Here is a 27,280-nt window from a genome sequence, read left to right on the forward strand (position 1 = left end):
GCTCCTTTTCCCAGTGCAGTCAAAAATAATTATCACATTTTGGAGATGAGAGACAAGCTGCTGAAGGACTAAATAATCTGGCCAAAGACATCTAAGGACCCAGGACCTAAATCTGTATTAAGACTTGGAAATGCTTGATTCCCAGCTCTATTGTTGCAGTAAGTCAATTTGTTTCTACAGCAAAGTGGAAGGGAAAATCAAAGGGGTGTGGCATAAGCATCTTGTCTGTAAAGTACCAAACTAATAAGCAATGTCTGTTATCCTTTTGTTCTTTTTTTCCACAGCCTCTATTTATACTTTGTAGATAAAGCTATTTAAATATAGTTTATTTTTTTAACCATTTTAAAATCGTATTTAAAAAGCAGACATAGGTTAAAAAAACCCTTAGAGAAACCACTCGCCCCTCCCCCAAGCCATGACCAGATTGTCACCCTTCACTGGGCTCAATCAAACACCCATTAAGATCAGTGATTAAATAACATTGCTACTATTTTGCTGGTGGGGTGGCAAAGAGCAAGAGGGAGATATCACACTTCCCTATCAACACATGAAAGGAGGGTGCTGTCAAGTTGGTGTTTGGTTTTTTTTCACCGAGTAAAAAGATTCAAATTCCTGCTGGTTCAATGGCTTTGACAGGGATGTGATCTCTGACACCAAGAATGCTTTTACTTTAGTAAATTTTCCTTCAGTAATACATGATAATGAAAATATGTTTGCCTACCCATTATAGGGAAGTTGATATAGATTAAATACTTACATTTTTAAATAACTACAGTGTCACAGTTTGAATGTAAGTGGACTAACATGATTTAAGATGTATGTGACATGGTAACTATGCACCAGATCCTCAGCTTGGGCAAATGACTGCAGCTCCCTTCTTTGGCAATTAACACCCTTAGTGATCTGCTCCCTGGTTTGGTTTCATAACCCAAATTCTGATAATCATTGCAATATTATCAGTCAAATAAAGCAATAACATGATCAATTTATAACCGGTGAGGTATGTCAGATACAAGCCCATAGTTGTCACAGACAAAATAAGCAAATACTGAAAATGACCACACAGATTTGCTTCTGTGCCTGTTCCTAGCAAATGCATGTATATATTACTGCACAATTCCTGCATTTAAAAAAAAAATGAAGTTTTCAGTGTATTCTCTCAAAACTTGTCTCTTAGGGTGAGTGATAAAGGTATGCATTTATGTATCATCTAATTTTCTTAACTTCCTTTTTAGTCAGTGGAAAGAGCAGGCACTTTGAGGAAATGATTCATCTTATCCTAAAGCACATGTGCAAAATTAATTAGACAGCTTGTGCCCTGAAAGTGAGGATTTTTCTGCACCGACTAGAAAAAGAGTTGATGATGATTAGCTCTGATGTAGACACCTACATTTTATATCCCTAACATTAACCAAGACAAATTTCACTGTAAGAAATTACTGTGATGAAGACAGAGAAGAGAAATGGTGCTATATGGCTTGTATTCCCAACCAAGACTGGATACAATTTTGATTTTGAATTTGAAAATGCTTATGGTTATTAATCACACAGTCTGCAAACCAGAAATTGCCTATGATTTGGGAAAAAAAGCGCCTGTTTAGTGAAACATGCAGTAAGCACCTCATACTTTTGAATACCCAATACAAATACAGTCACCTTTCTCTCTCAAATCATCAAAGCTGCAGATTATGATCTATAAGAGGATATGAATTCCTGCTACCTGAGGAACCACCTTCCTCTATACTGTGCTTCTGCACTAGAGATAAATTGAGGCAATGAACGTAAATCCTTCATAACAAGAGAAGTTTCTGACAGCTACTCAGGCTGGAATAAGAACTCTCACACCTTTCTTCTTATTCTTTAAAAGGTTAGCAGTTAGTAGAGCTTTAACAGAGATGAGACTTCAAACAGTCCATACACGTAACACTAAATACTGCCCAGGGCCACAAACTAAACAGACGAGTGCTGGCGAGTGAAGGAAGAATTTTTTTCTTCTACGTCAGAATGAAGATGGGGGGCAGAAGATTCAGCAGATGTATTCTGAAAGGGAGAAACAGGACTGAGATTTTGATAGGTGAGACCGTGTACCAGAAAACCTTTGCTATAGAAGCTCATTAAGATGGGGGCACCTTAAAAAAACCTTGTACTGCCCCTAAATTCAGACCAAAGGGCCAATCGCAGTCACAGTCCTGAGAGAGGGCAGAGTTGCATTGCCTAACATCTACATTAGCATGTAGCATAGTTGATAGGATAGGATCTGTACAGCAAAAGCATTGGTGCCAAGGAGCTCACATCCATCACATGCATGTTTCAGGGTTTTACTTCAGGTTGTCTTTAGCCTGGTCACTAGAATGAACACACACTACACTTCAGAGGTGCTTCTATGCACATCTTCTGTTTGGCATCATCCAAAAGAAAGCCAATTCATGTATTTTGAGTCCGCTCCTGATGTAAAATGCAGTGAATCAGGAGATTCACTTCAAAAGAGCCTGCTCCTGAAACCCACTATGATGCTTTCCGTGCCTGTGGGCCCCACTCTCTTAGACAGGCCCTGAGCATCTGTGGGGCATGTAGCAGATCCATGTATATCACAAGATTGTGCAGTGAGGACGGTCTTCATTTCAAAAGGAAGGCTGTGAAGAGAGGGCAATGCTGCCACAGGCACCCATGGCAGTTCTGCCAAGGAAGCAGGAAGTCTGACTTGGCTCTCACTCTGGCAGGTTGCAAAACCTGAGGCAGGGCTAGGTGTCAAAGGTGGGCTTTGCCAGTCACATAAGCAGTGATAAACCATGAAACTGCTGATATAGCAGGCCAGGGAGGACCCTCTGTGTGTGTAACTGTCCTTTTCACTGCTTCAGGATGCTTTGATTCAAAGCTGCTCTAGTGCTGGCAAGCTGAGTAAGTGGGATGAGATCCATTCCTCCCCGCTCATGTAGCACTTCTTCACTTACACCTTCTAAACATTTATTTTTGCACCGTACTCCCACTCTTAAACACCACTTCTCCTTAAAGACTTCTTAAACACCACACACTGCACCCAGCTTTTGTCGCTGCAAAACTTGACGACAGCTTGCTGGTGACCTCAGCTTGCTCAGGGAGATTTCGGGAAGAAAGTGTTGGGAAGGATGAACTGAGTTGTGACTTCTTTGGGGAAGCCTGAGAGCAGGGGAAAGCAGGATGCTGCACTGGCTTTTGCATATTGACTTGCATGTTTTGATTCAATGACCAAGGTGGTTAGTGCTTAGAACTGGAACACTTTTATATTCTTATTTGTAAAACTAAAGAAATTATTAAGTAATCAACACTGTTTTGAGGAAGAATACAATCTACTTCCCAAATTACCATTAACAGAAAAGACAACAGCAGCCATTCCATATATTATCTTGTAGTCACACTATTAGTGAATCCTTCATTTCAGTAAATGCAACAAGAGAGAACCAAAGGAAGTGAAGTGTAAAGGCCATGAGGCTATCACGGTTATTTCAGAATCTAATGCAACTCTTTTTCTTCCTTTTTTTTCTTTTTCCCCACAAATATTACTGCGTATGTGATTGTCTGCAGAAAGGTGAACTTTGAAGAAAAACATACCAACACCCTTAGGCTCCATTCCTTTACAAAATGCATTTATGTATAAGAAACTAAAAAGAGCAGTAGCTTGTGAGAATTTTTAGTGGATGGTCTACCCTACTGCAAGTAAGAAAATGCCATATTCTCATTTTGGCGATTCCAGGGGTAATCAAATATAATTAGAATTATACCACTGACTTTAATGTGTGGTAAAGCAGGGCCGGTGATATCTGAATCTAGCTTAGGCTTTAGACACAGCTCTGAACTTTCTGACTTTATCATACAATGCTGTTCTTTCCAGTTAGCTGGACAACGGCCTGGCCTAGGAAATTCAGAAAAAAATCCACTATAGAAAAGAAGAGCTACCACTGTCTGCTTTGATTCTTTTCTTTTTTTTTTTTTTCTGGGAGTGACAAGTTCACTGACTTTGATAAAAGTACTGCCAGGCTTACATCAGCATCTGAACAGAGAATCAGGCCCCAAGACATCCTCTGTTCTTTACTACTATGAAATGGATATTGCATATAACCCATTTTAAAAGAATGCTTAACTTCTGCAGCATAAAATGTCCCTCGTTATGATTTCTAGGAGATGGAGGTCAGTACAGCTGGAGTGAAAAGGACTTATTTTAAGCTAAATCTCTTCAAAGGGTGATTGCTGTGCATTACCAATGGGACTTTAACAAAGGTTTTCCTCTTTTCTATTGTGTAACAATCCACTGCCTTAAGAAAAAGAACACCTGCAATAAAATGAAGTCTGTCTAACACAATATAAAAAGTGTGGAGACTTGTTAAAGACGGAAGATTGAGACCTGACCTGAAATATTGCAGTAGAAATGGTGATGATGTAAATCACGACTGAAATGAGATTTTATACAATATCTGAAGAAAGGATAAATCTTTAACAAAGCCATAAAAAAGCAATTGAGAAACAAGCTTAATTTTAACAGCTAGTGCTCACAAAAGGGCACTATTGTTGGGGAAAGGGTTGACTATTAATGGCCTACAGCCACCAGACAGGATGTTAAAGAAGGCAATACACAAAGCAGAAGTGGGTCTGTACAGATCAGCATTTCTTTCTCTGCTGTGAAGGCAGGCGCTGAGCCAGCACAGCGGTGCACACACTGAGCAGAGGGGAAGGATGCTTCCCACACAGCCCCCGTGCCCACAACCAGCTGGCAGGGGATTGCCCTGCACAGCACAGGCAGCTGCTTCGTAAGAAAACCTGGAGAGATGGCTCAAAGGCCATTAACCAGTGCTCTGAGCATGGCTGGTTGCTCTCTTCTGCTGCTCAGAAGCCTAATCCTGCAAAAGGCTCACTCAGAGCTAAATGAGATGCGCAGACTTGTAGGGAAAAAAGGGAAGGAAAGAGAGGAAGGGTGTAAGAAAGTCGCTTTACAAACCTCCAAACCATCTGTATTCATCCGTTGTCTTCTACGGCCTATTTGTTCTTTCAGTAACTGAAATAACCTATTTCTTGGGTCCAAACCTCATCAGTTGTGTGGTGCAGTGACAAAATGTGTTTTTATTACTGTGTAGTGTGGGACTATTGTTGTGTGCAAAACTCCAGCTGCTTCACAGAAAATGAGCCTATGCAGAGAGCCCTTCCTGGCTCTGCGGGGTGAGGAAAATGCTGGTGGCAGTGCTGGCAGCTGGCTCCCTCAAGGAGAAGAGCTATCAGTTTGCATTGACATTACAGTGTCACTAAGAAGCAACTCCATAGACCTTCAGGGAAAAAAAACATGGAGAGAAAGGAATGATGAAGAAAAGGCACTTTATGAATCTCCCACGCACCCTGGGACTAAGAGATACACAGATAGCTGCTACTATGTCTCTGAATTGGTGTTAAGTCCAACAATGCTCCTACCAGCCCAAATTAGTGTGCCATGCATATACCAAATTCTTCGGCTAATGATTTGCTCCCACAGTTCTGTGTGAGCAGAACTGAACCTGCATTTTGTTCATGAAAATAAAAAAGATGTAGAGGAGAACTGGAAACAGTCCACACTGTTTCTGACTCAAGGGATAAAGAAATCCTCATTATGCAACTCAACTACATGTAAAAGCAATGCAATGTTTTGCTTGGTATTTACTTGTGTTGTGCTAGTGATCTTTTGTGCCAATGCACTTCTGTGTTCATGAAAAAAAAGGAAAGTAGAAGAAATTGTGGAGGAATGATTAAGCTAATACTCTAATTCATATGTCAAATTAATTTATGCTTTTCTGTATTACGACGTAACTTATCAAAGTATTATGTTTTTATTTATTATTACTATCTTCAATTAATTATGACAGTGATCTAAATATTATTTTCAACAATGTCAGTTGATAGCTGCAATTAGTAGACATGCTGGAAACTAAGGTTAGAAAAAGATGTTTTCAAAACCAGCAAAATTTACAACTTGATCAATTTAGAGAAATTCAGCAAACATGCTTTTTCAGGTTTAGCACTCCATTGGCAAAATATTAAGAGCAGATCTAGAAGGAGTGGAATATGTCAGCTTCTGTACTTTTCTCCATTCACATATTTATTTACTTTCATTTTGATGGTAATAATAATAATAAATCTTTTCGTGACAGCCTTCTTCATTTTACCCATCAGAGAGATTTGGTTTTCGATGCTAACACATACATGGTACTTTTCAGCTACATATCTCAAAGCTGGAGAAGCTGAGGATCAGTGATGTCAAATGACACATCGAAAAACTGAGTTAGGCAACTATGAACAACATCCAAGACGCTGTGCAGCTATTTGTCTATCATGATTGTTAATAAGTATTGTCAGCTACTATTAACTAGAGTTTACTGGCTTGTAATTTTTACTAATGATAGTTTGCTATGTGACAACTTCACATCGGGTTTAATTTTTAATATAACAAAGCACAATGTACATTCTTTTTCTTATTATGTATCAGTTCAGCTGTGTACACTGAAGCATTAAATATGTGCCAGATGCTGCATAGCAGTTTTCACCTCTATGTTTAAAGGCAAATACAGACCTTGGTGAGCAGAGAAGCTTGATCCTGCTGATACAGAACACTGATGGAGCTGAGAAAAGTGCCTGTCTACTGGGAAACGTCCCATTTAACTCTTATGGGTAGGGGAGGGCAGGGAGCAGAAAAAAGTCTGGAATCAGCCTGTCTGCTAGACCAGGAGCCAGACTGATGATCTCTGACAGCAAAACTGATTCACTATGCAAAATTCAATGCTGCTCACAGTGGACACTTTGCAAGACTTCTAACACACAGAATGCTGAGGTTTGAACTTTGTCAGGTGGAAACGGGTGGGAGAGGATGGAGCTGCTACAGATGGAAGAAGAAAGGAAATACATTCCCATTCTTGCAGAAAGAAGCATTTTTTGCTACATAGTCCTGTATATGCCCATGTGCATGTGTTTATGTACATATTCGTGTGCATAAATATAGAAACAAACACTGCAAATGTTACTGCATATGAAAAAAGCCTGAGAAAACAGAAGTTAGAAGCAGTGATATTCTCTTTCACAAAGAAGTAAACATAAAGGTCCTAGGCAAATGCAATTACATTTAGTTTGTGTTTTTCAGTTTGCTTCGCTGAGCTTTGCATGAAGGTCATTATGGAGACATGGTTAAATTAAATTCCTATTAAAAATATGCCCAAGAGGACTATCAGGAATTAGGAAAAAGTAACGGAGTATTTAGTAGCAGAGAATGAGGAACCAAAATACTGGAGAAGCATGTTGTCCAGTTTAGTGAAGCTTTTTTTTCATGTGGTCACTTCAAGTAGAACAGAGGTTGATCTAGTCACTGTGGCATTCCTTCTAGCTGTTTCTGATGCAAATACATTATGGGTTTGCAAGATTCAATACAAGATGATACACAGTTCACCCACTCATAAGGTATTTTTATCTCAAGAGCTGCATATAGGTGTGCAAATGGAGCAATGAGAAACAAATCAGCTCATTTGTGTAGATCTCTGCCTTATTTTGTTGCCTGATGTTTAGCATGACTCCACAAACACAGCAGGACAGGCTGGGCACACACTGTAAAGGAATAAGTTTTGCAGGAAAGCTCCTGAGGATTCTAGTAGATAACTTTACCACGATCCGGTCATGTACTCTCTTGGCAAAGAAAGCTAACAGCCTCTTGGGCTGTATTGCTAGCAGGTCAAGAGAGAAATATCTTTCTCCTCTGTTCATCTCTGGTGAGGCACCATCTGGAATGCTGGATCTAGTGCTAGACTGCCCAGTACAAGACAGAGATGGTCATACTGGAGTGAGTCCAGCCAGAGCAGGGCCATGAAGGTGACTGGGCTTGAAGCATCTGCTATATGAAAGAAGCTGAGAAAGCTGGGATGGTTCAGCCTGGAGAGAGAAACCTCAGAGAGATCTTAGTAGTATGTATGATTACCTGATGGGATGGTGGTAGGGAAGAGGTTAGCGGACTCTTCCTGGGGGTGCACAAGAACGGGACAAAAGGCAAAGAACACAGCATGCAACACACGAAATTCCAGATAGATATAAGGATTTATTTTTTTTTACCATGAGGTAGACAAAGTACTGACACATGGCATAAAAGAGTGGTGGGATCTCTATCTTTGGAAGTGTTCAAAGTATGACTGGATGAGTTACCTGGTTTAAGCTTGCCCTTGTGTGCAGGGGGAGTATCCAGATGGCCCTCAGAGGTCACTTTCAACCCCAATAATTCTGTTACTTAGGTTGTAGAATAGAACTGTTTATGTCAGTCCTTCACAGTCTGAATTTCAAAACTGGGTCCAAAATCTGTCTAAAAACAGATCTCAGAGCTCCAAGACTCCAGTATTTTTTTCTGGTGCTTTATTTTCTTGGCAGTGTTTAATATGTGCTGAAAATGAGAATTCTGGCAGAAAAAGAAAGATAGGACCGTAACTGTTAACTTCCAAGTTCAGCATTTCATGGTTTTGAAAGCTTCTTTCTATAATTTTAAATGTCATTTTGAGAGAGATTAACACAGAAAGAAATAAAAAAACAATGAAGGGCCAAAAGAAAAGTATTTACAGTTAACAACATTACCCATCATGATCTAAATGATTCTTATACTGTGGTTTTCAGCTTAATTGTAAAATCTCTTTGGAGCATTGACTTCATTGTATTATCTGAGAATATTTCTGAGCACTGAACAAACGTAAGTAATAGCTGTGAGATCAGCTCTGGCTGAGCAAATGACAGTCTGCTTCTCTAGTAATAAGTGTTATTAGTGTCTGAAGAAGTAAAAAGAACAAATATAGTGGTTGAACAAGTAACATATGTTTTCACTGAAATCTTCAAAATTATTTTCTGTGATATTCCTCAAATCTGACCTCAGCTTCATTGATTTCTAACACTTCACTCTTGCTTGCCAGTTAGCAAACCGAGAAACAACAAAAGAAATCTATGACATGTATTTACCTGAGGTAAATTATTCCAACTAACTAGATGCAAGTAAAACAGATGAGGGTGATATGACATTTCCTTAAATGTGTGTGTTTTGCTATATATTTTTTGTCCTCTTTCCTAAGGAAATCATATTTGTGCTACTGAGCCATCTGTAAAATAGTTTTTAACATATTTTGCAACTTCAGCTTTATTTGAAAGGAAGACAATGCCTCTAAGACATTGTCTAAGAAAGACATCTGGGACATCTAGGACACCTAGGACACCTAAGACACGAAGTCTGTACAGTCCTTATTAATACTGGCTGCTGGGTGAACAGAGCCACCAAAAGTATAAGAAGCACCCAGACACTACACTTGCCATATGATGCATGGGTACTGTCAACTTGCACATCTTTCTGGATTTGCCATAGTAATCTCTACTTCTTGATTGCATAGTACGCCTTTGGGAAAGAGATTTTTATGGTGTTCCTGGTAGTACTGGTGGTCTAAGAGAAGAACAAAGCCTATGAACACCAAGGGTGTATCAGTCCTTACTGTTTTAAGAAGGTTATGGATTGCTTCAGATTATACTCATACAAATGAAGCCGTGAATAAATTCTAATGAGAAGAAATAAGATGAGAAAAAAACCTGTTAACTTGGAAGCCTGACTTGGGGTTTCATAAGTTCAGCTTAAATAGGCATCTGTAATCAACTAATTAACTTTGTTTGGGCTTTCTCAGTAATAAATAAAGCCACATTTCTTTTTTAGCCATTTTTATTTTGAAACATGTGCTCTGTATTTCAAATAGAAATGCAGTAAATGCATAATAAGATTGAAGTAAGGATTTTCTAATTTTGGTGGATATACCCTTTATCTTTAGGCTGACTTGACTTTTTATTTCAGTGAATAAGCCAGAACTGCAAATAGATACACTATTTGAGAACACAGGAAGAAAAATTAAACTAAAAGAAAGAGTAAGAAAAGAAAGAAACTAGTAAAAAGTGAGACAAACACATGGGCCTGATTCTTGCTGCGTCATATGCAGTACATGACTTTGGCCTGGACTATTCAGATGCTGTACTGCTTGCTGCCTGTATTAGGGGATTAGTTGGGAGGAAATGGAAATCACAATGTTACAATGTGTTTCAAGTCTTCATTTCTTCTTAAGCAGAAAGTTCTTTGCACTGAATTTAGAGGAGCACTTTAGAAACACAACTTGGAAAGAAGAGATGCACAAGCAGAGAATTTTCTGTCTCTCTCACCAACTTTCATTCTTTGATTCAAACAGAATATTTTTGTGCTTTTAAAAGACCACCTGCTGAAACTGCCATGAAAAAAGGGATGTTGATAAACAAGGACATAACAGTCCTTGACACAAGAATATGAATCACTAGAAATGCAATCTGCTATATAAGCAATATCTGCGACATAAAACCATGCAGATGTAATTTTATCTTTTTCTGTCTTTGCTTTATCTTCTTTTTTTCTACCTTGTCCCAGTAGGCAGGAAAGAGAATGGTAAAACCATTTCATGCATGTAGGAAAACGGGGCTTTGCCTCATTTGTTTCTGTCTTGTTTGTCTTGTTTCTGGTCATTTATGCAATACAAATAAAGGACTATCATTGCTGGTTTTGGTCGGTTTCAATTTATTTATTTAAACCATGTGGCATATTTTTATTATGGCTGTGTTTGAGCAGATGAAACAAAGAGCCAGGGAAGTAAACTGGGAAGAAAATTAATCGGATTTATTAAGATCGCTTACATAGCTCTAGAAAACATTCTGTTAAGCATAAGCAGTCCCACATAACCAAGTAGATGTGATTTCTCGAAAATGGAAACACATCTGGAAGTTCTGGATAAAGCTGACATGAAGTAGACCTTCATAAAATCATAGAATCCTACAATGGTTTGAGCTGGAGGGGACCCTAAAGCTCATTTAGTTCCATCATCCCTGCCATGGGCAGTGACACATTCCATCTTCATTTTACTGCTTTTGCAATAAACTGTGTTTTGCAGCACAGCTATTTCTGGGGGTGAGCAGCAGTGGTCATGTCAAGCATTGCAGCCCCTTGTGTCAAGGACTGCAGAGCTGCCCCAAGTGCCAGTGCTGCCAAGGCTACCTTGAGAGTCCATGGCTAGGGAGCAGGTCATGCTCGCAGGCACACTTTGATCCATACACTAGGTCTACACTGGTGAACTAAAACGGGTCAGAACCTGTGAACCACTTAAAGTGGGCAAATAAACGAAACAGTTAATGGCAAAAGTCTAGATGCTTATGGCTTCTCTTTCAGAGCCTGGGATTGCAGGATGTTCAGGTCTACATGAGGAGTACAGAGGAACTTCACTCACAGGTTAACAAAAAGGTTTTCCTTAAGATATTAAGGAGGCAGGGTGTTCTTTCACCATCCTGAGAATGAAGTGCGAAAAAGAGATAAAATTATCTTGGCATGCTTAAGTTACATCAGATTCTCGAGAGTAGGTGGAGATCTACTGACTCAGATAGGCTGAAGACACTGTCTGTCTTACTGATGAATTGAAGCAACAACTCTGTGATCCTGCAGAAATCAATGTCTTGCTCCAGCACTGAGTTTAAACAGGGCTTGTTGCTGAGCCATGCCAACTCTGTACTAATACAGAATCCAAGCAAAAGGTATCCTATCACCCCCAAATATCTCCTGTTGCTACTGGAGACTGTATTGTCTTGTGTGGGTGAGCATGACCAAAGAAGAGGAGCAGAGCTTTATTAAGAAAACCATCGCAGCCTTGTAAGCCTTTGCATAGCCTTGAGAGTTAAGATCTGAAACCTTTTCTGAGGCTAAGACAGGAGGGGGCAATCCAAGAAAATCAAACATAAACACTTGGGCTGAATGCATCTCTTGAATTTAATGCTGGCCCTACTCTTCTACAACAGAAAGTTGAAAATGAAACTCCATTTCTCTATACTTCACCCTTAAAAGAAGTACAGGTTTGGCCCTTGCCCAAAATATCAACCTCACCATGGCAACATAAAAACCTGAAAGGAAAATTATGTGATCAAAAATGCTCATCCTGGGTTGTTCAAAGGGGCAGCCTGGATTTCAGATAAGTCATTGGGTTCCAGAAGAAAAATTGTCACTGAAGACAAGCCTCAGGTATGGAGTGTGAAGGCAGCTTCTACATACACCAAGGCACATAGAGAGGAGAAAATAAATGAGGGAAATTAATGAACTTAAGAAAAATATAGGAGACAAACAGAAATAGAAAATAGTGAGAGTTGCACAAGAAGTGAGAAAACAGCAAGCTGCTGATTTTCTCAGCTTGGAGAGGACAGAGAGTAGAAGACACCAGGTCAGATAAGTGGTGGGGGTAGGAGAGCAACGCATGAGCTCACTTTCTGAACACAGCCAGTGAAAAAGTCTCTGATCTTCCCTGCTTGAGGTCCACAGTCATGAGAAGTGTGAATGTGCATATATATGGGCAGTCACTTGAGAAGAAGCCCACAAGCCAGCTTTTCTCCCTTCATTAGCATAGATTTAAGGGCAAAGCAGTTTGAGTTACGGTCTCATTACTGAGATTTAATTACTTTTCCTAAATGTTCTGCAGAACATTTACTTGTACATTGCAAAGTATTACAGTATAGTCAGAACTTAGGCTTTCAATTACAGGAGAACTAGGCAGGAAAGAAGCTGAGTTAATTAGAGTCACTGAAGCTTAATCAATTCCTTTGTGTATGCAAGGAAAAGCATGCCAACTTTTAGCCCATTTGTGAAGCCACCTTACCTGTCTGCTACAGGTTATTAAAAATTTCATGCAGAGGTGAAAAGTGAATGGCTGATATTTTAAAATGGCTGTTACTTTGCTTTTTTTACATTGGGCTAGACTCTTTTTGCTTCAATCCCATTTTTGGCAGACTAAAGGTTTTTGTGTCTGAGACTGTTTCTGACTGCACATCCTTAAGAAGTACTTTCTGAAAGCAAAGTGCTTTCATTTGGAGCCCCAAATCAGCACCCTAGCCCTCCTTGGATGTCAGCCTGTCTAGGAAGAGCAGGACTTTCACAATGGAGAGTAAAGCTGCAGCTTTTATGCATACTTTGTGTAGCCTGACTATAATGCCATTCCTGCTTGTACGATGACCTTTCTTTGGAAGGATGGAGAGGATCCCCAGGCATGCTGGGTAAGAAGAGAATTCATATGATCTGGGATAATTATAAAAATATTCTGAAATTAGGTAAAGTGTAAATAAATATATATATGGGCAGTCACTATTAGAAAAAAACCCACAAACCAGTTTTTCTCACTTCATTAGCACAGATTTAAGGGCAAAGGCTTTACACTTAGGTGTGAATAAACACCAGCAGAAGTACAGAAGAGGTCACTTCCTGGGTAAAATGCATCCTGCCCAAAATTAGACAGTAGCCAGATGAATCACTTCCAAAGAGTGCTTGTACAACTAACAAAGATACAAGTATGTTGCAAAGTTAGAACTAGATGATCTTTGTGGTCCCTTCCAACTCAAACCATCCTATGAAGTTAGGTGTTCACTCCTACCTTCCTCTCCCCCGGCACAATTAATGGAAAGAGGTCTCAACTTTTGTGCTTGCCCTGTAGATGTGTTAACCAAACTCACCACACCTGATTCAGACTGTTGAGGCCAGACACTTCATTTTTATGACTTAACAAGCCTTCAATAAGTACCTATTTTAGACATGCAAAATCCAGTCCTGTATGAGCTGAATGTGCAGGTGCCAATCTGGAAGAAGAACAAGTGAGAGCTCCTGGTAGCAAATAAAATGTACACCTGAGATCATAGAAATGTAAATGTGTACTGTATGGCTTCATTTTGCTTTGAAACTGAGTGGACTCTCAGTAGATACACCTATGCAGGATGGTAGGTGTATCTCAAGACATACGGTAATATAGCATACTTTATCTAAGTCACATTTGTATGCCATGTAAAAGAAATCAGGTACATACATATGGGCACACACATAGACCTGAGAGAAATTACTTTTCTCAATGTATTTTAACAGGCCTTCGAATGGGTGTTCTGTTTTACTACCACACAGGCTGAACTGGGGGAGGATCTCATTATAAGCTGTAGAGAGCATGTGCTAAAACATAATGGCATTCAGAATAAAAAAAAAAATTGCCAAAAGAATATCTATAGCAATATGGTGTCATCCATTCTTCTCTTGGCAGCAGTCACAGAAAAAGTCCTTGTTAAATCAGCCATGCTATTAATTCTCAGCTTCCCTCATTATCTTCTGCCAGTGAAAGCAAAACTGACGTATATATTTCTATAAATATTATTTTTGCATTTCTGTACCACAAAAGACATTTCGCATTTCCGTGACTTTGGTAGCAGATGCATCATGACCGTTTTTTGCAAAAAATCCTCAAAATTAGCCCACCAGCAAAGCAGAGCGGTGGTGGAGGATGGACCACCAGCAGATGGCATTAACTCCCTGCAATTCCGGCAGCAGCAGCAGCAGCAGGTACTGAACGGTGCACTTGCACCAGTACAACAGCATAGGACGGGGGAATCAGGCAGGAAGCAGCTAGTTAACCCCAAGTTATTTTCCTGTCATTTGACAAAATGCTCCTTTCAAAGCATTATTGTATTTTTTCCATTATTTAAAGAAAGAGCTTGTACATAAGCACTATACAGATAGATTTGCCACATCACAGCAGCAGGATTTTATATTCACTTTATATACTCATGTAGGTACTACCCAGCACAAGCCAGTCTGTCTGGCCCGGTGTTTTTGTTATCTAATAGCAGCTTTCCATAAATAACTGATGGAAGAACCTGACCTTTCTTCCCAGTTCAATAGCACCTTTATTCTACTGTTCTTCATGTTCGTAAATAGTCTGCTAAGGTAATAAAACTATCAGTTTAAATATGTGCAGTAATAATTTTAAAGCATTTTATGACTAGAAATATACGGTCTATGCTATTTCACATAATCAGAGTGGCTTGCGGGCCTCATCTATTCCCTTCCCCCCTGCAATGGGCAGGGACAACTTCCATTAGACCAGGTTACTCAAAGCCCCATACAACTTGGCTTTGAACACTTCCAGGGATGGAGCAGCCACAGCTTCTCTGGAAAACTTGTTCACCACCCTCACCGTAAAAAAAAATCTTCTTAATATCTCATCTAAATCTACCTTCTTGCAGTTTAAAGCCATTCCCCCTTGTTTTATCACTACATACCCTTCTAAGAAGTCCCCCTCTAGATTTCTTGCAGGTCTCCTTCCAAAACCTTTAGGTATTGGAAGATTGTTACAAGGTTTCCCTGGAGCCTTCTCTTCTCTAGGCTGAGCAAGCCCAACTCTCTCAGCCTGTCTTCACAGGAGAGATGCTCAAGCCCTCTAATCATCACTGTGGCCTCCTTTGGATTCACTCAAACAGGTTCACATCCTTCTTATTACGTCGTTGTCCCCAGAGCTGGCTGCGGTACACTAGGTTGAGTCTCACAAGACTGGGGTAGAAGGAGAGAATCACCTCCCTTGACCTGCTGGTCACACTCCTTTGATGCAGCCAAGCATACAGACGTCTTTCTGGGCTACAATTAGACACCGTTGCCTCATGTTGAACTTCTTGTCAATCAACAACCCCTCAGCCTTCTCATCAGGCCTGCTCTCAATCTATTCTCCACCCAGCCTGTATTCATGCCTGGGATTGCCCCAGCCCAGATACAGGACCTTGCACTTGGCCTTCTTGAACTTCGTGAGTGTCACACTGGCCCACCTCTCAAGCATGTCAAAGTCCCCCTGGATGGCATCCCTTCCCAGCAGCGTGTCAACTGCACCACACAGCTTGTTATCATTGGCAGACTTGCTGAGGGTGCTTAGCAGTTCACCATATGTTCTATTTGGTGAATAAAAAGTAATACTGGATTCAGTATTACTCTCTATTCACAAAAAACCTGGATGCTTTTTTCCATCAAACAAAACTTTACCCCATGAAGGTATGGATTGAGGGCATCTTGCCAGTTCAGCAATACCATGTTGCTCCGTCAGCCCTGAGACCCTGATGCAGCATGTATCAGGTGTGTAGGTGCTGCAATGTGGGGCTAAACATGCGGCTGCCCTGACTGCTGGCACCCTTCGCCTGCAGACCTGATGAGTCTGAAAGACAGGGGCATTCACTGCAGTGATGCGCTAGCTGCTAAGAATTATATAGGAGAAGAAAATGGAGCAGGCAAGTGGATGTACAAAGATAGGCCCTGGAAGAAAAATAAAAAGAAAGCAAGCAATCTCATTTCCATTGAGAAAATAAACAAAACTAAATGTACAATGGTATCTCATGTGGAGTTTCAGTAATGTGCTTACAGTGACATTAAAAGTAGGTATTACCTGTTCTAAGAGATTCTGAAGCCTCTCTATTTCACAGTCTATTACAAATTTCTTTTCTTGCCTTCGGTCCAGATCTTCTAAAAGCCTCCTGTAGCTGGCATCATTAAAGTTCTCCACACAGATGGCACTGACCTGCCAGCTATTTTGTCCCGCTTTTTCCATAATAGCTTGAAGTATTGAATAACCTAAAAGAAAAGGAGACAATATACTAGTAACAAAATCAATGCATTCTTTTGAATAGGAACTGTCCTTATCGATATTATGTCTCTTAATATTTGTTCCTGCAGGGAAGAGAATAAGAGACTGTCTGTATCCCCACCTATGCTGCTACCCATAATCAGCACACAGTATGCAGTTAACAACAATTACCATTGCTGTGATCAGATTGCTTGGAATGATTCTCAGTATTATGGATAATCTTCATATGACTTACAAACACAGACTCTTCCAGTCAAGCATTCAGCTTCTCATACTGGTTTTGTACAGGTTTCTGTATCTGGGCAGTTCAACACAGCAAAGGAAAAATATGAAACTACTAATTCATCGTAAGTATTTGCATACTAAAAAAAAGCATCATGTTAGATATTCAAATGCTTTGCCTTTTTTATTATTGTTTGGTTTGTTTTTTTCTAACAACATTTAATCCAAGGAGTTTTTAATGCTTCTTGAAAAGAATTCATTTTTCGTTTATTTATGCAGATGATGCAATTCAGACAAGGTCCCCCCACCTAGAGTCACAACACAAAATGTCGTGGCTTTTTACTCGTTATCTGGATGAATTTTCCCCAGTAGCTTTAAATGAAAAATTTCACCTCTTGAAAACTATCCTTAGCTACGAGACTACACATAACTTCAACAAGAGGGTCCCATGTCTGAGTGCAGTGACCTCCAGCTGTCATTTTAATGCACCTGAAGGTACCACTGTGTGACAGATTCCCTGTAAAAAGAACTATCAGGCATTCCCAGAGATGGGATTCCCAGAGGAATCTTTCTAAGTTACATTTCGGGAATGTGCACTGTTGCTAACAAACTAATTATCAGAAGACCTACAAAACCCCATTTTGCCTCCAGTAAAATAAAAGCAGACAATAGCTTTATCAGAATCTGAAGATTTTAGGACACATGAGAAACATTCTCTTGGAAATCTAGGAGTACCTATTTTTCTGCTGACTCCTGTGGCATTTGCAGTCCTTGAAAAATTAACTTAAAATCTGTATCTCCTTATCATTATGATATGATGCATCCACACTCCAAAATGAACATCTATTATTTTTCTTCAATTCAGATGACATATGTAATATAAAAATAAAAACATTTATAGAGAATATGTAAAATGCATAACATATTTTATCTTATAAATGAGATATTTATTTTATGTAACACTAGTTTATCTTAGGAAATGAATTAAAATGCTTGATCTATTGAATATTAAAACATTTCTGTACTCAGCATATATTTTTAACCCAATGACTGTTATTTTTTTTTCAAAGAACCATACAGATTTCCTGTTAATTGCTGCATAATTATTCTGCTTTTCCTGTTGCTATATTCAATCTCCTTTTTGACTGCAATTATCTCTGCAAATCATGACAAGATTCTTTCCCAAACACCGTATTTCTTGCTTCATTTCCTATTCATTTCCATATATAGATATACATTAAAACTACTCCAGTGTTACAGGGGTTCCTGCTTCATTTACACTGCAACTTTAACTTGATCTTTGCTACAAAGGCAGTCAACATTTACTTAATTCAGCTTCCTGACATAAATTAACATTTTCTTTGATTCAGAAAGAATGGTGTTTGAAACCGCAATTGACAGCCCTTCATTCCTTTCTTATTTTGCTTGGACAACTTTACTAAGATGTGTTTTGATTAAACTGGGAATTTATCCCAGCATAAAGCATGACAAATATCAGACAACTAAATAGAAAAGCTTTTCTTCTACCTTGGATCAAGGTTTGACTTGCCACGTTTCATTAGCAACTGCCATCATTTAGGCATCTGAAGCTTCTGTAACATCTTGTCAGTAGCTGGCACTTGGATGTGGGTTTTCATGTTAGCATGTCTTTCGCATATAGCATAATACAGCTAAATGGTATTAACTGGATATGTTGCAACATCTCCATCAGAAGAGTTCAGAATCTCTGTGCAAGCCATTGGTGGCATAGTCATCTATTTAGTGTGCAAGAACAATTTTTAATATAAGAGACTGATAAGGGTGGAGTTTACACAGAATGAATAAAGGCATTCATAGGCTCGGCACAAAAATTAGACATACTGAGAAGAATGCTTATTTGCTCAAAATAATTGGCTACAGCTGACAGGGGAAAACATTAATTGTATGTAGTGCAGCAAGCATTTCATAAAGCAAAATTCCTGAAACTAACCTAGGGTAATTCTCAGAAACTGAGTGCAGGATGTCTATTTAGACAAAATTCTTACACTTCAGAAAGATGTTTGCCCAAGAGAGCAGACATGAATCTTACAGCTGTTGTCTAAAAGTTATTTGTTTTCCGGTTGTCTGTTATTTATCCTCAGTTATGCTATGGACAGATGAATGATTCATTTTCTGGAATACATTTCACCCCACGTACGTTGGAATACTATTTGTTGCATAAAAGCGAACTGAAAAAAACAAAACACCCCAGGCTATCTCGTATCGGCTGAGACATAAAATCAATGTTTAGGACTCAGTCAATAAAAAAAAGGTAAGGTAAGTTCTCACCCTTCCTCACCAACAAATTCAAACTTAAAAGGCAGATAATTCACTCATCAGAAAATTCAGGAAATACAAATTACCATGCTCAAACATAACAAGTTGAAGCCTGGAAGTCTGTATCAACATGCTCCTGGTCTTTCCTGGAGTGTGTTTTGTTGTTTGTTTGTTTAGTTAGTTGTGATTTTGGGTTGTGTTTTCACGTTTTTTTGTTAGCAAATCTATAAGCAAGATAAAACACCAATATGACTGCCTGCAAACAGGGATTAAGTCCCTGAAGGATGATATATGCAAGAATATATGCAAGAATAGCTTCTTTTTCCTCTTTATGGGACTACAATTGCTCAAATATAGATACTATTGACAACTGCTTCAGGACCAGTAGTACCAATTCCAGTTCAATATACTGGAACCAAAGCAGAGACAGGCAAAATCTGAAAAGATTTTATTTAATTTACACTTCCCTGGGTTCACTTTCTCTTCTTGCTTTTCTGTTCTCTGGTCATGTGGAATTGTGATGATCTAACACTGCTATTATTATTTTTTTTTCAATTTTTGGTATTTTTTTCCCCCAAAGATACCACACAGTCACCATATTGCAAAATCAAAACAAAACCCGAAACCTGAATATAAAAATTAGAATTTACTCTATTTTTCTCCTCTAAAATGAGAGCTGGAGATACCTACTGCAGAAAATCTACATATTTGGGTTGATACTACACCTAAATACATTACAAATAACCTCTCAGATACTTTTTAACCTTCCTCCCCTCATTCCACACTCCATAGGATTTTTTTTCTATTGCAAAATGCATCAGCCACTTAAAAACAATGCCAGATGTGCACCTGGTCTTGTATCTGTTTAGAGAGATATTAGTTCCTCTTCAGAGAGACTTAGGTATCTTCTGGAAGCCAAAGAGTGTAAATCACTTGAGCAATTTTGGTATTTAAGAACATGCTGTAAGTGCAGGCATTTGGGAGTCTAGGATTCCTCCTAGTCACTGCAACACTGCTGTAATTGGACCCTTTATACAATCATCTCTCACCCAAGTAACTGAAATAATGAGTAATCTTCTCGATTTTAAAAGTTCAGTGGCCTTTCAGGTTTTTTTATTTGTCCTCTGCTATACCAGCCAGGCTTTCCCCTATCCAATTTTGTTTCAGCAGTCAATGACTTAATTTCATTTATTTCCATTTAAATGAAAACTAAAATCTGATATCCAAATCTCTTCAGTGTGTTCAGAATCAACTAGAGAGATAGAGGAGCATTTTCTTGACTTATTTTTCATCTGGAATGCACATGGTTGGCTTGTTTCCTTTCCTTTTATTTTTACTTTTTGCTCTTGCTTGCTTGCTTGCTATCACTGGAAGTATTAAAGTGATCAATTACAGCCTTGTAATTAAATATCAGTTACTTTCATCTCCAGCAGTCTTTTCACTCTGGAAAACCATTTTCCCCACTCCCCTAAGCACAAGCAATCATTCCTGACGTTCTTGCTAGGAGACAGATAGTAAAGTGACTGCTTGCTCCAAACAGTAGCACTCCCAGCAGTAATTCCTGCTTTGGAACTATTGTGCAGGAAGTAACTTCCTATTAATTTTCTATGATGAAAAGGATGCAACTGTATTTTGCTGAAATGCAAATTATTTTCTTCTTTTATGGCCCAATTAACTTTCAAATAGGAATTGATCCCATTCCCAAGAATAGCTATGATCCCGACAGTCACAGACACTGAAATGATGGAGCTATTTTTCTTGAATCTACTTCCATCTATTGGAATTCATACTGGGATCAGTACATGAAATAAATGCATTGTAAATCCAACACAGAGCAGAAGCGAAGAATAAACAATCAAATCATTCGGTATGGATAAATTTGACATTCAGCATTGGATTAATGTCACTCAACTCTAGCTGTCTGTAAAGTAGTTGTCTAAGTTAATCATCCAAACTTCAAAAGGAGAGACATACATCCCATAAAAAGGCATTTTTTTTTGTCTTAGATATCTATCTCAGAGGTGCCTTTCTCTTTCTCCAATGAATACTGAAGGAGTCTAGACATGAGGCTTAGTAAAAGTACTTACTATTTACCTAGCCTAATCTTGGCAAGATGAATCCAGACACAACAGTGATCATAAACATACAAGAAAGTTATAGTATGAGTGATGCATAATTTTGCATTCAGCCAATAACTAAACCCACTCAAACTCAAGCATATTTTACCTTTCCCTCATGATTAATACAGTTTTAATTAATATCCGTTTTTGCTTCAAATTTTTGGTTTGAAGAGGTTCAAGAATTCAAACACAACCAATAGGATTTATAAGCTACATCATATAACCTTTGACATATGATAACTCATTCAAATGCCCAATTTTCCCTGCATTTGGAGATGGACCAAGAATATTCAACAAAAAGTACATACAAACAGGTCAATTTAGACAACAGAATGGAAGCTAGAACTATAGCTGTGTTCTAAGTCCTACTTGGGTCTAATTCATAGAAAAGACACATAGATTGGGAAATAAAACAGGGAGCTCAAGAAATAATCCCATCTATTCCCCTCTATCCCTCCATCCCCCAAGAGAGATAAATTATATCTAAATTGTTCTGCACAGATATCTTTGTCCTTAAAAACCTCTGAAGAGGATTCTGTAACTTCCTACATAATATATTCATTGCTTAATTATCATTAGGAGATGTTTCCTAAAGTCAAGCCTAAGTCTCACCTGGCACAATTTTAAACCACTCATTCTTGTCCTATCTCTAATAGACTTGGAAAACAGTTTGTTACCTTCTTCTTTAAAACATTCCTTTACGTAACTGAGGGCTGCTGTTTCATTTCCTTTCTGTCTGCTCTTCTCTTGCTGAAACATGAGTCTTTCAGGTTTTCCTTGTGGAACATGTTTTGTCTAGATTCTGACAATTTTCCTTGGTTTCCTCTGGATACGTTGCAATTGATCTAAGTCCTTCCTGAAGTGGATTGGTGAAAGTGTGACATATTTTTAAAAAGTATTACAAAGTACACACAATCCTTCTAATTTTTGTAATTTTCTGCAAGTTTAACAAATGTATTCTGTACTTCTTAATCCAAGTAATCAAAAAAGATGCTGGGAAAAACTTCAGCCAGAATGGATCACTACTTAGTACCTCCTCATTTGACAGGGCACCTCATGTATTTCTCTCTCAGTTCAAGTGCATGACCGTTTCACAAATCCAGAAATTTCATCAAGACAAAATTTCTTTAGCTCATTGTGATGGGTTCACTTGTGCCCATCAAACCTCCTTATCACTTCTGTCCTTAACTGGATGGTATTTGTGTGTAGAAAAATATGACAAAAGGTTCAGGGGCTGAGATAAGGACAGGGAGAGATCACTTAGCAGTTAACCATCATGGGCAAAACACTTGACTTGGGGAAATTAGTTTTATTTATTACTAATCAAATCAGAGTAGCATAATGAGAAATAAAAACTAAGTCTTAAGACACCTTTGCCCCATGCCTCCTTTCTTCCTGGGCTTAACTTCACCCTTGATTTCTCTATCTCCTCCCCCACAGCAGCCCAGGAGGATGGGAAATTGAGGTTGCCATCAGTTCATCACATGTTATTTCTGCCATTCCTTCCTCCTCAGAGGAGGACTCCTCACGCTCTTCCCCTGCTCCAGCGTGGGGTCCCTCCCATGGGAGACAATCCTCCACGAACTTCTCCAATGTGAGTCCTTCCCACAGGCTGCAGATCTTCATGAACTGCTCCAGAGTAGGTCTTTTCCATGGGATGCAGTCCTTCAGGAACAGACTGCTTCAGTGTGGCCCCTTCCATGCGGTGCAGTCCTTTAGGAACAGACTGCTCCAGTGTGGGTCCCCTGTGGGGTCACAAGTCCTGTAGCAAACCTGCTCCAGTGCTGGTTTTCCACAGGACAGGGGTATCCCCCTACTCTGGCATGAGGTCTTCCATGGGCTGCAGGTGGAGATCTGCTCTACCCTGGACTTCCATGTGCTGCAGGGGCACAGCCTGCCTCACCATGGTCTGCACCACAGACTGCAGAGGAATCTCTGCTCCAGTGCCTGGAGCACCTCCTGCCTCCTTCTGCATTGACCTTGGTGTCTGCAGTTGTGTCTGCAGTTGTGTCGGCAGTGTCTCACACATTCTCACTTCTCTCCCCAGCTACAACTGCTCCTTTCCCCATTCTTAACTATGTTATCCACCCCTGATGAGCTCAGGTTTGGCCAGGGGGGTGTCCATCTTGGAGCCGGCTGGCACTGGCTCTATCAGATATGGGGGAAGCTTCTAGCACCTTCTCACAGAAGCCACCCCTGTAGTCGCTTGCTACCAAAGCTTGCCATGCAAACCTAATACACTCATTTAGAAAAAAAATCTTGCAAGCTGTGTAAAAAACTGTATTATAATGAAGCACCTATTTTTTTCCCCAATGTCTACAAAACCTGTTACTTTTAACAGAAGGAAATTTGCTTTATCTCACATAATTTTTACTGAAAAAAATTCATGGTTCATTTCAGTTACCTTTCCAAATTCTACGTACTTTCAAATATATCTGTTATGATGTAGGTTGTGAATTATCACCAATACTATCAATCATGAAGATAATTTTGTTACAGATGGTTCTGAAACAAAACTGTGGGAAAATGGATGCAAATGGCCATCTCCTCCGTCACTATTTTACTCCAAAGTTTTCAGAGTATTTGATGATAAAGGAAATTACCTTTATGATGGGAATTCATCTTTCTCACCTCCCTGAGATCTATGACCTTGAATATTTTCGCAGTGCTGCAAGAGCTCCAAAACAAGGTTTATGGTCAGACTTCCTGTACTCTCCCTTAATCCTGTAGAGACTGATACCTGTGCAACTTCATCTACAGTATTTAATAACCCTGCTTTCCTAGGAGGAAACACCTGTCAATATATTTGAATCATTACCTTAAAAAAAAAAAAAAAGAAAGAAAAAGTCTTTATGTCATGTAAGTTATGTGCTTTCAGCGAGCGTATGGGAGGAGGTTTGGCTTACTCCACAATGGGAATTCATGATCAATGATTCAGGCTATGTCAGATCCCATTTATGCTACACTCTGCAGCAATATTTTTCCCCTTCTTTGCATTTCAGAGTCTGAAACCTTCATAGGAAATATGCTGTAAAGGTGTCTCACCAAAATACTAAGTGATAAGTATAAACTTAAGAGGGACCGAAGAAAACCACTAGTTTTGAAGGCAGTCTGAAAGTTTTGCTTGTGCTTTCAGTTCTCAGATACCAATACCCCTTCTTCTTCACTAAATGCCTTGAAACTAACATCAAAGTCCAGTAAGCCTTCTTATGACATGCATCCATAGAGATGAATAAATCCAAGCACATGTACAATATATATTTATATATGTATATGCCAAACGCATATTTACATGTACCTATAGTCTATAGGTACCTATAGACTACAGTCTATACCTATAGTCTGTACCTATAGTCCAAACCTATAGTCTTTTGTAAGCTTTCTATATTTCTTTGCTTTTATTTGTCTATTATTTAGCTCTGCCAAAGGGCTCAGCTAGAACTGATTCAGGTGTGAAGTCTTTGGCTCCTCTGAAGTTTACAAGCTGCATGGAAGCCACACTCTTAGCAAATTTTTCCTACAGAACCTGCAATACTAAATCATAAATGGTAAGTAATTACAGTAATATCAGAACCTATGACCTTAAAAAAACCCAACAATTAAGCCACTGAGTGGAAAAGAAATGGTGGGGGGAGAGGGACTCAGGTGTTAGGCTTGCTCTCTGTCAGGCCAGCATTTTAAAGGAACTATAGAGGCTACACAGTTTCTCTGAATAACCAATTATCTGTCGTCTTGGGCCTATCATTAGGGTTAATGTGCATCAGCATTTTTTAAAAAAGGAGAGAAAACAGGAAAAAGTGAACTAATTGTAGAAGAAAATACAGTATGTTCAAATATTTAACTTACTACTCTTTTTCTATTTATTTCACAAATATCTAACTTAGTTGTAAATATTCACTGCTTTCGCATATGTAGCTTAAACTTTCTTCTCTAGTGTAATGCCTTAAAGCTAAAATTCATTTCAACAAAACCTACAGTCTGTAATTTTGATGCTAATAAACTATCTTTCTTACACACTATCTTCATTGGCACAAAGCTATTTTTCTATAAATTGCTCGCTTCCCAACAAATTACCTCTCTACTCTCAATTTAATAGGATTTTATTTGCCCTGTGATGGTATACAATTATATGTATACCTTTGTGTAAACAACATCCAAAAGAACCACAGGTTGAACCTTAGATGGTGTGCTCAGTTTTGGGCCCTCATGACAAGAAAGACATTGAAGTGCTGGAGCGTTTTCACAGAAGGGCAACAAAACTGGTGAAGGGTCTGAAGCACAAGTCTGATGAAGAGCAGCTGAGGGAACTGGGGTTGTTTAGTCCGGACAAAAAGAGGCTTAGTGCTCTCTAAAGCTACCTGAGCTTGTAGTGGAGTGGGTGTCAGTCTCTTCCCCAAGTGACAAGCAATAGGACAAAAGGAAACATCCTCAAGTTGCACCAGGGGAGGTTTAGATTGGCCATTAGGAAAAATTTCTTCCCTGAAAGGGTTGCCAAGCACTGGAGCAGGCTGCCCAGGGAAATGGTTGAGTCACCATCCCTGGAGGTATTTAAAAGATGCGTAGATGTGGCACTTAGGGAAATGGTTTAGTGGTGGACTTAGCAGTGTTGGGTTTGTAGCTGGATGATCTTAAGGATCTTTTCTGACCTAAATGATTCTATGATCCTATGACACTGGATAATCTTGCACCTCCCCGGCACTTCATCTGAGGGACTACAAGTGTCTGAACTAAATCCTGAAAATGGCATAGAATCAGAGTTTCTTTAAAAAGAACATAATCCTACGAGAAAAAAAACATATTTGAGAAAACATTTCAGTAAGTTCTTCTAAATGCTCTAAGACATCACAAGCATACCTATATATGGATATACAAATAGACACATATATGTATGTATATATGTAAATACTTTATATTAATCTGTGCAAAACAGCATGCAAAGAACTGACAGACATTTTAAAGCAGGCAAATGAACAGAGATTGTTTGAGCTTGTTCTTCCCCCTTCTCCCACTTCTCACCCCTTCTCTGAAAAGAACTGATGAAGCAAAAGGCACTTGATAACCTTACCTCAGTTGAGTGCCTTCACAGACATTCCTATGATGGTCATAGATACACAGAACTTAGCTTTTTCAGTGATGCTATGACTAAGACAGCTAACGGAACATCTAGATATTTGAATACAGAAACATGGGAGACAAAGGCTAGAAGAATGCTATGATCTTTACAGAGGACACTAGACTACTCCTACATGACTGAATCTTTTCTTGGTGTCCACATTTAAAAAAATAATGCTAAAATATCTGACAGAGTTCAAAGAAGCAAATCAGAATGATTTGAGGCCAATATATAAAACATGCCTTGGAGCAAGATATTTGGAGAAGAATTTATCTCAACTGAAATTTTGATGGCTAAATCTGAGCTAGTTACTCCAGTATCCTTCTGCAGGCAGTAGAGGGAAACAGGCACATTCTGAAGGCTATTCATAAAACCTCTTATCACCTGCCTCATGTATTTTCAGAGGAGAAGAAATTACTCCTTGTTTAAAATGAAAAATCACAACATTATTTCTCACGTTCGATGCTGTGTGTTCTGGTTTTAGAATTAAACCATGATGCCATGAACACTATTAACATATATATATATGAATATTATATATATATATGCATATCTAAAAAAGCAGCCTGCAGTATTAGCAAAGTATCTGCTACTCACATGCCTTTTAATTCGAGTTCTTCTGTTCTGTATCTACATTTTACATGTGAAGATACAACTTTTCATTTAAGTAAAATTAAAAGTTAGGTTACTTTTATGCCTCTCTTGTGGAGGATAGGCAGCTACACATAGGTTTCCTTTGATTATTCTGGTGAAAGGATTTGCATACAATTACAGAGACAATTTCAGTTCCTAGCAGGAACAAACACAGGATGAAGTAAGTACTCACCATATGATTAGACTAATTTATTACATCCCACTGAGGCAAGCTATATTCCAAGAAGTAATGTTCAAAGCTCTGGTAGAATGAATATATTTAACAATTCAAATTAAATCTCAACTGTAGGAACTGCCATTTAGCTGGAAACATGGAAATGGGCAAGGTATAATGAAAAGATAACAGGTAAAATAATACAGACATTAAAAGCTGTGGATGGCCTGTCTGAAAGAAGGCCAGG

The 27,280-nt window shown here is 38.9% G+C and overlaps 1 protein-coding gene across 4 annotated transcripts in view; it reads right to left on the minus strand.

Annotated features, from left to right (window-relative positions):
* GRIA4 (glutamate ionotropic receptor AMPA type subunit 4) overlaps positions 1–27,280 on the minus strand; it is a 225,514-nt gene that overhangs the window by 76,679 nt on the left and 121,555 nt on the right. For all 4 annotated transcript variants that reach the window (XM_065678675.1, XM_065678678.1, XM_065678676.1 and 1 more), the window contains exon 4: positions 16,278–16,462. In XM_065678675.1, coding sequence (XP_065534747.1) covers positions 16,278–16,462 — 185 coding nt within the window. The remainder of the gene's footprint in view (positions 1–16,277; positions 16,463–27,280) is intronic.

The sequence above is a fragment of the Lathamus discolor genome, chromosome 4 (assembly GCF_037157495.1).
Source record: "Lathamus discolor isolate bLatDis1 chromosome 4, bLatDis1.hap1, whole genome shotgun sequence".
In the NCBI taxonomy this organism is placed as follows: domain Eukaryota; kingdom Metazoa; phylum Chordata; class Aves; order Psittaciformes; family Psittacidae; genus Lathamus; species Lathamus discolor.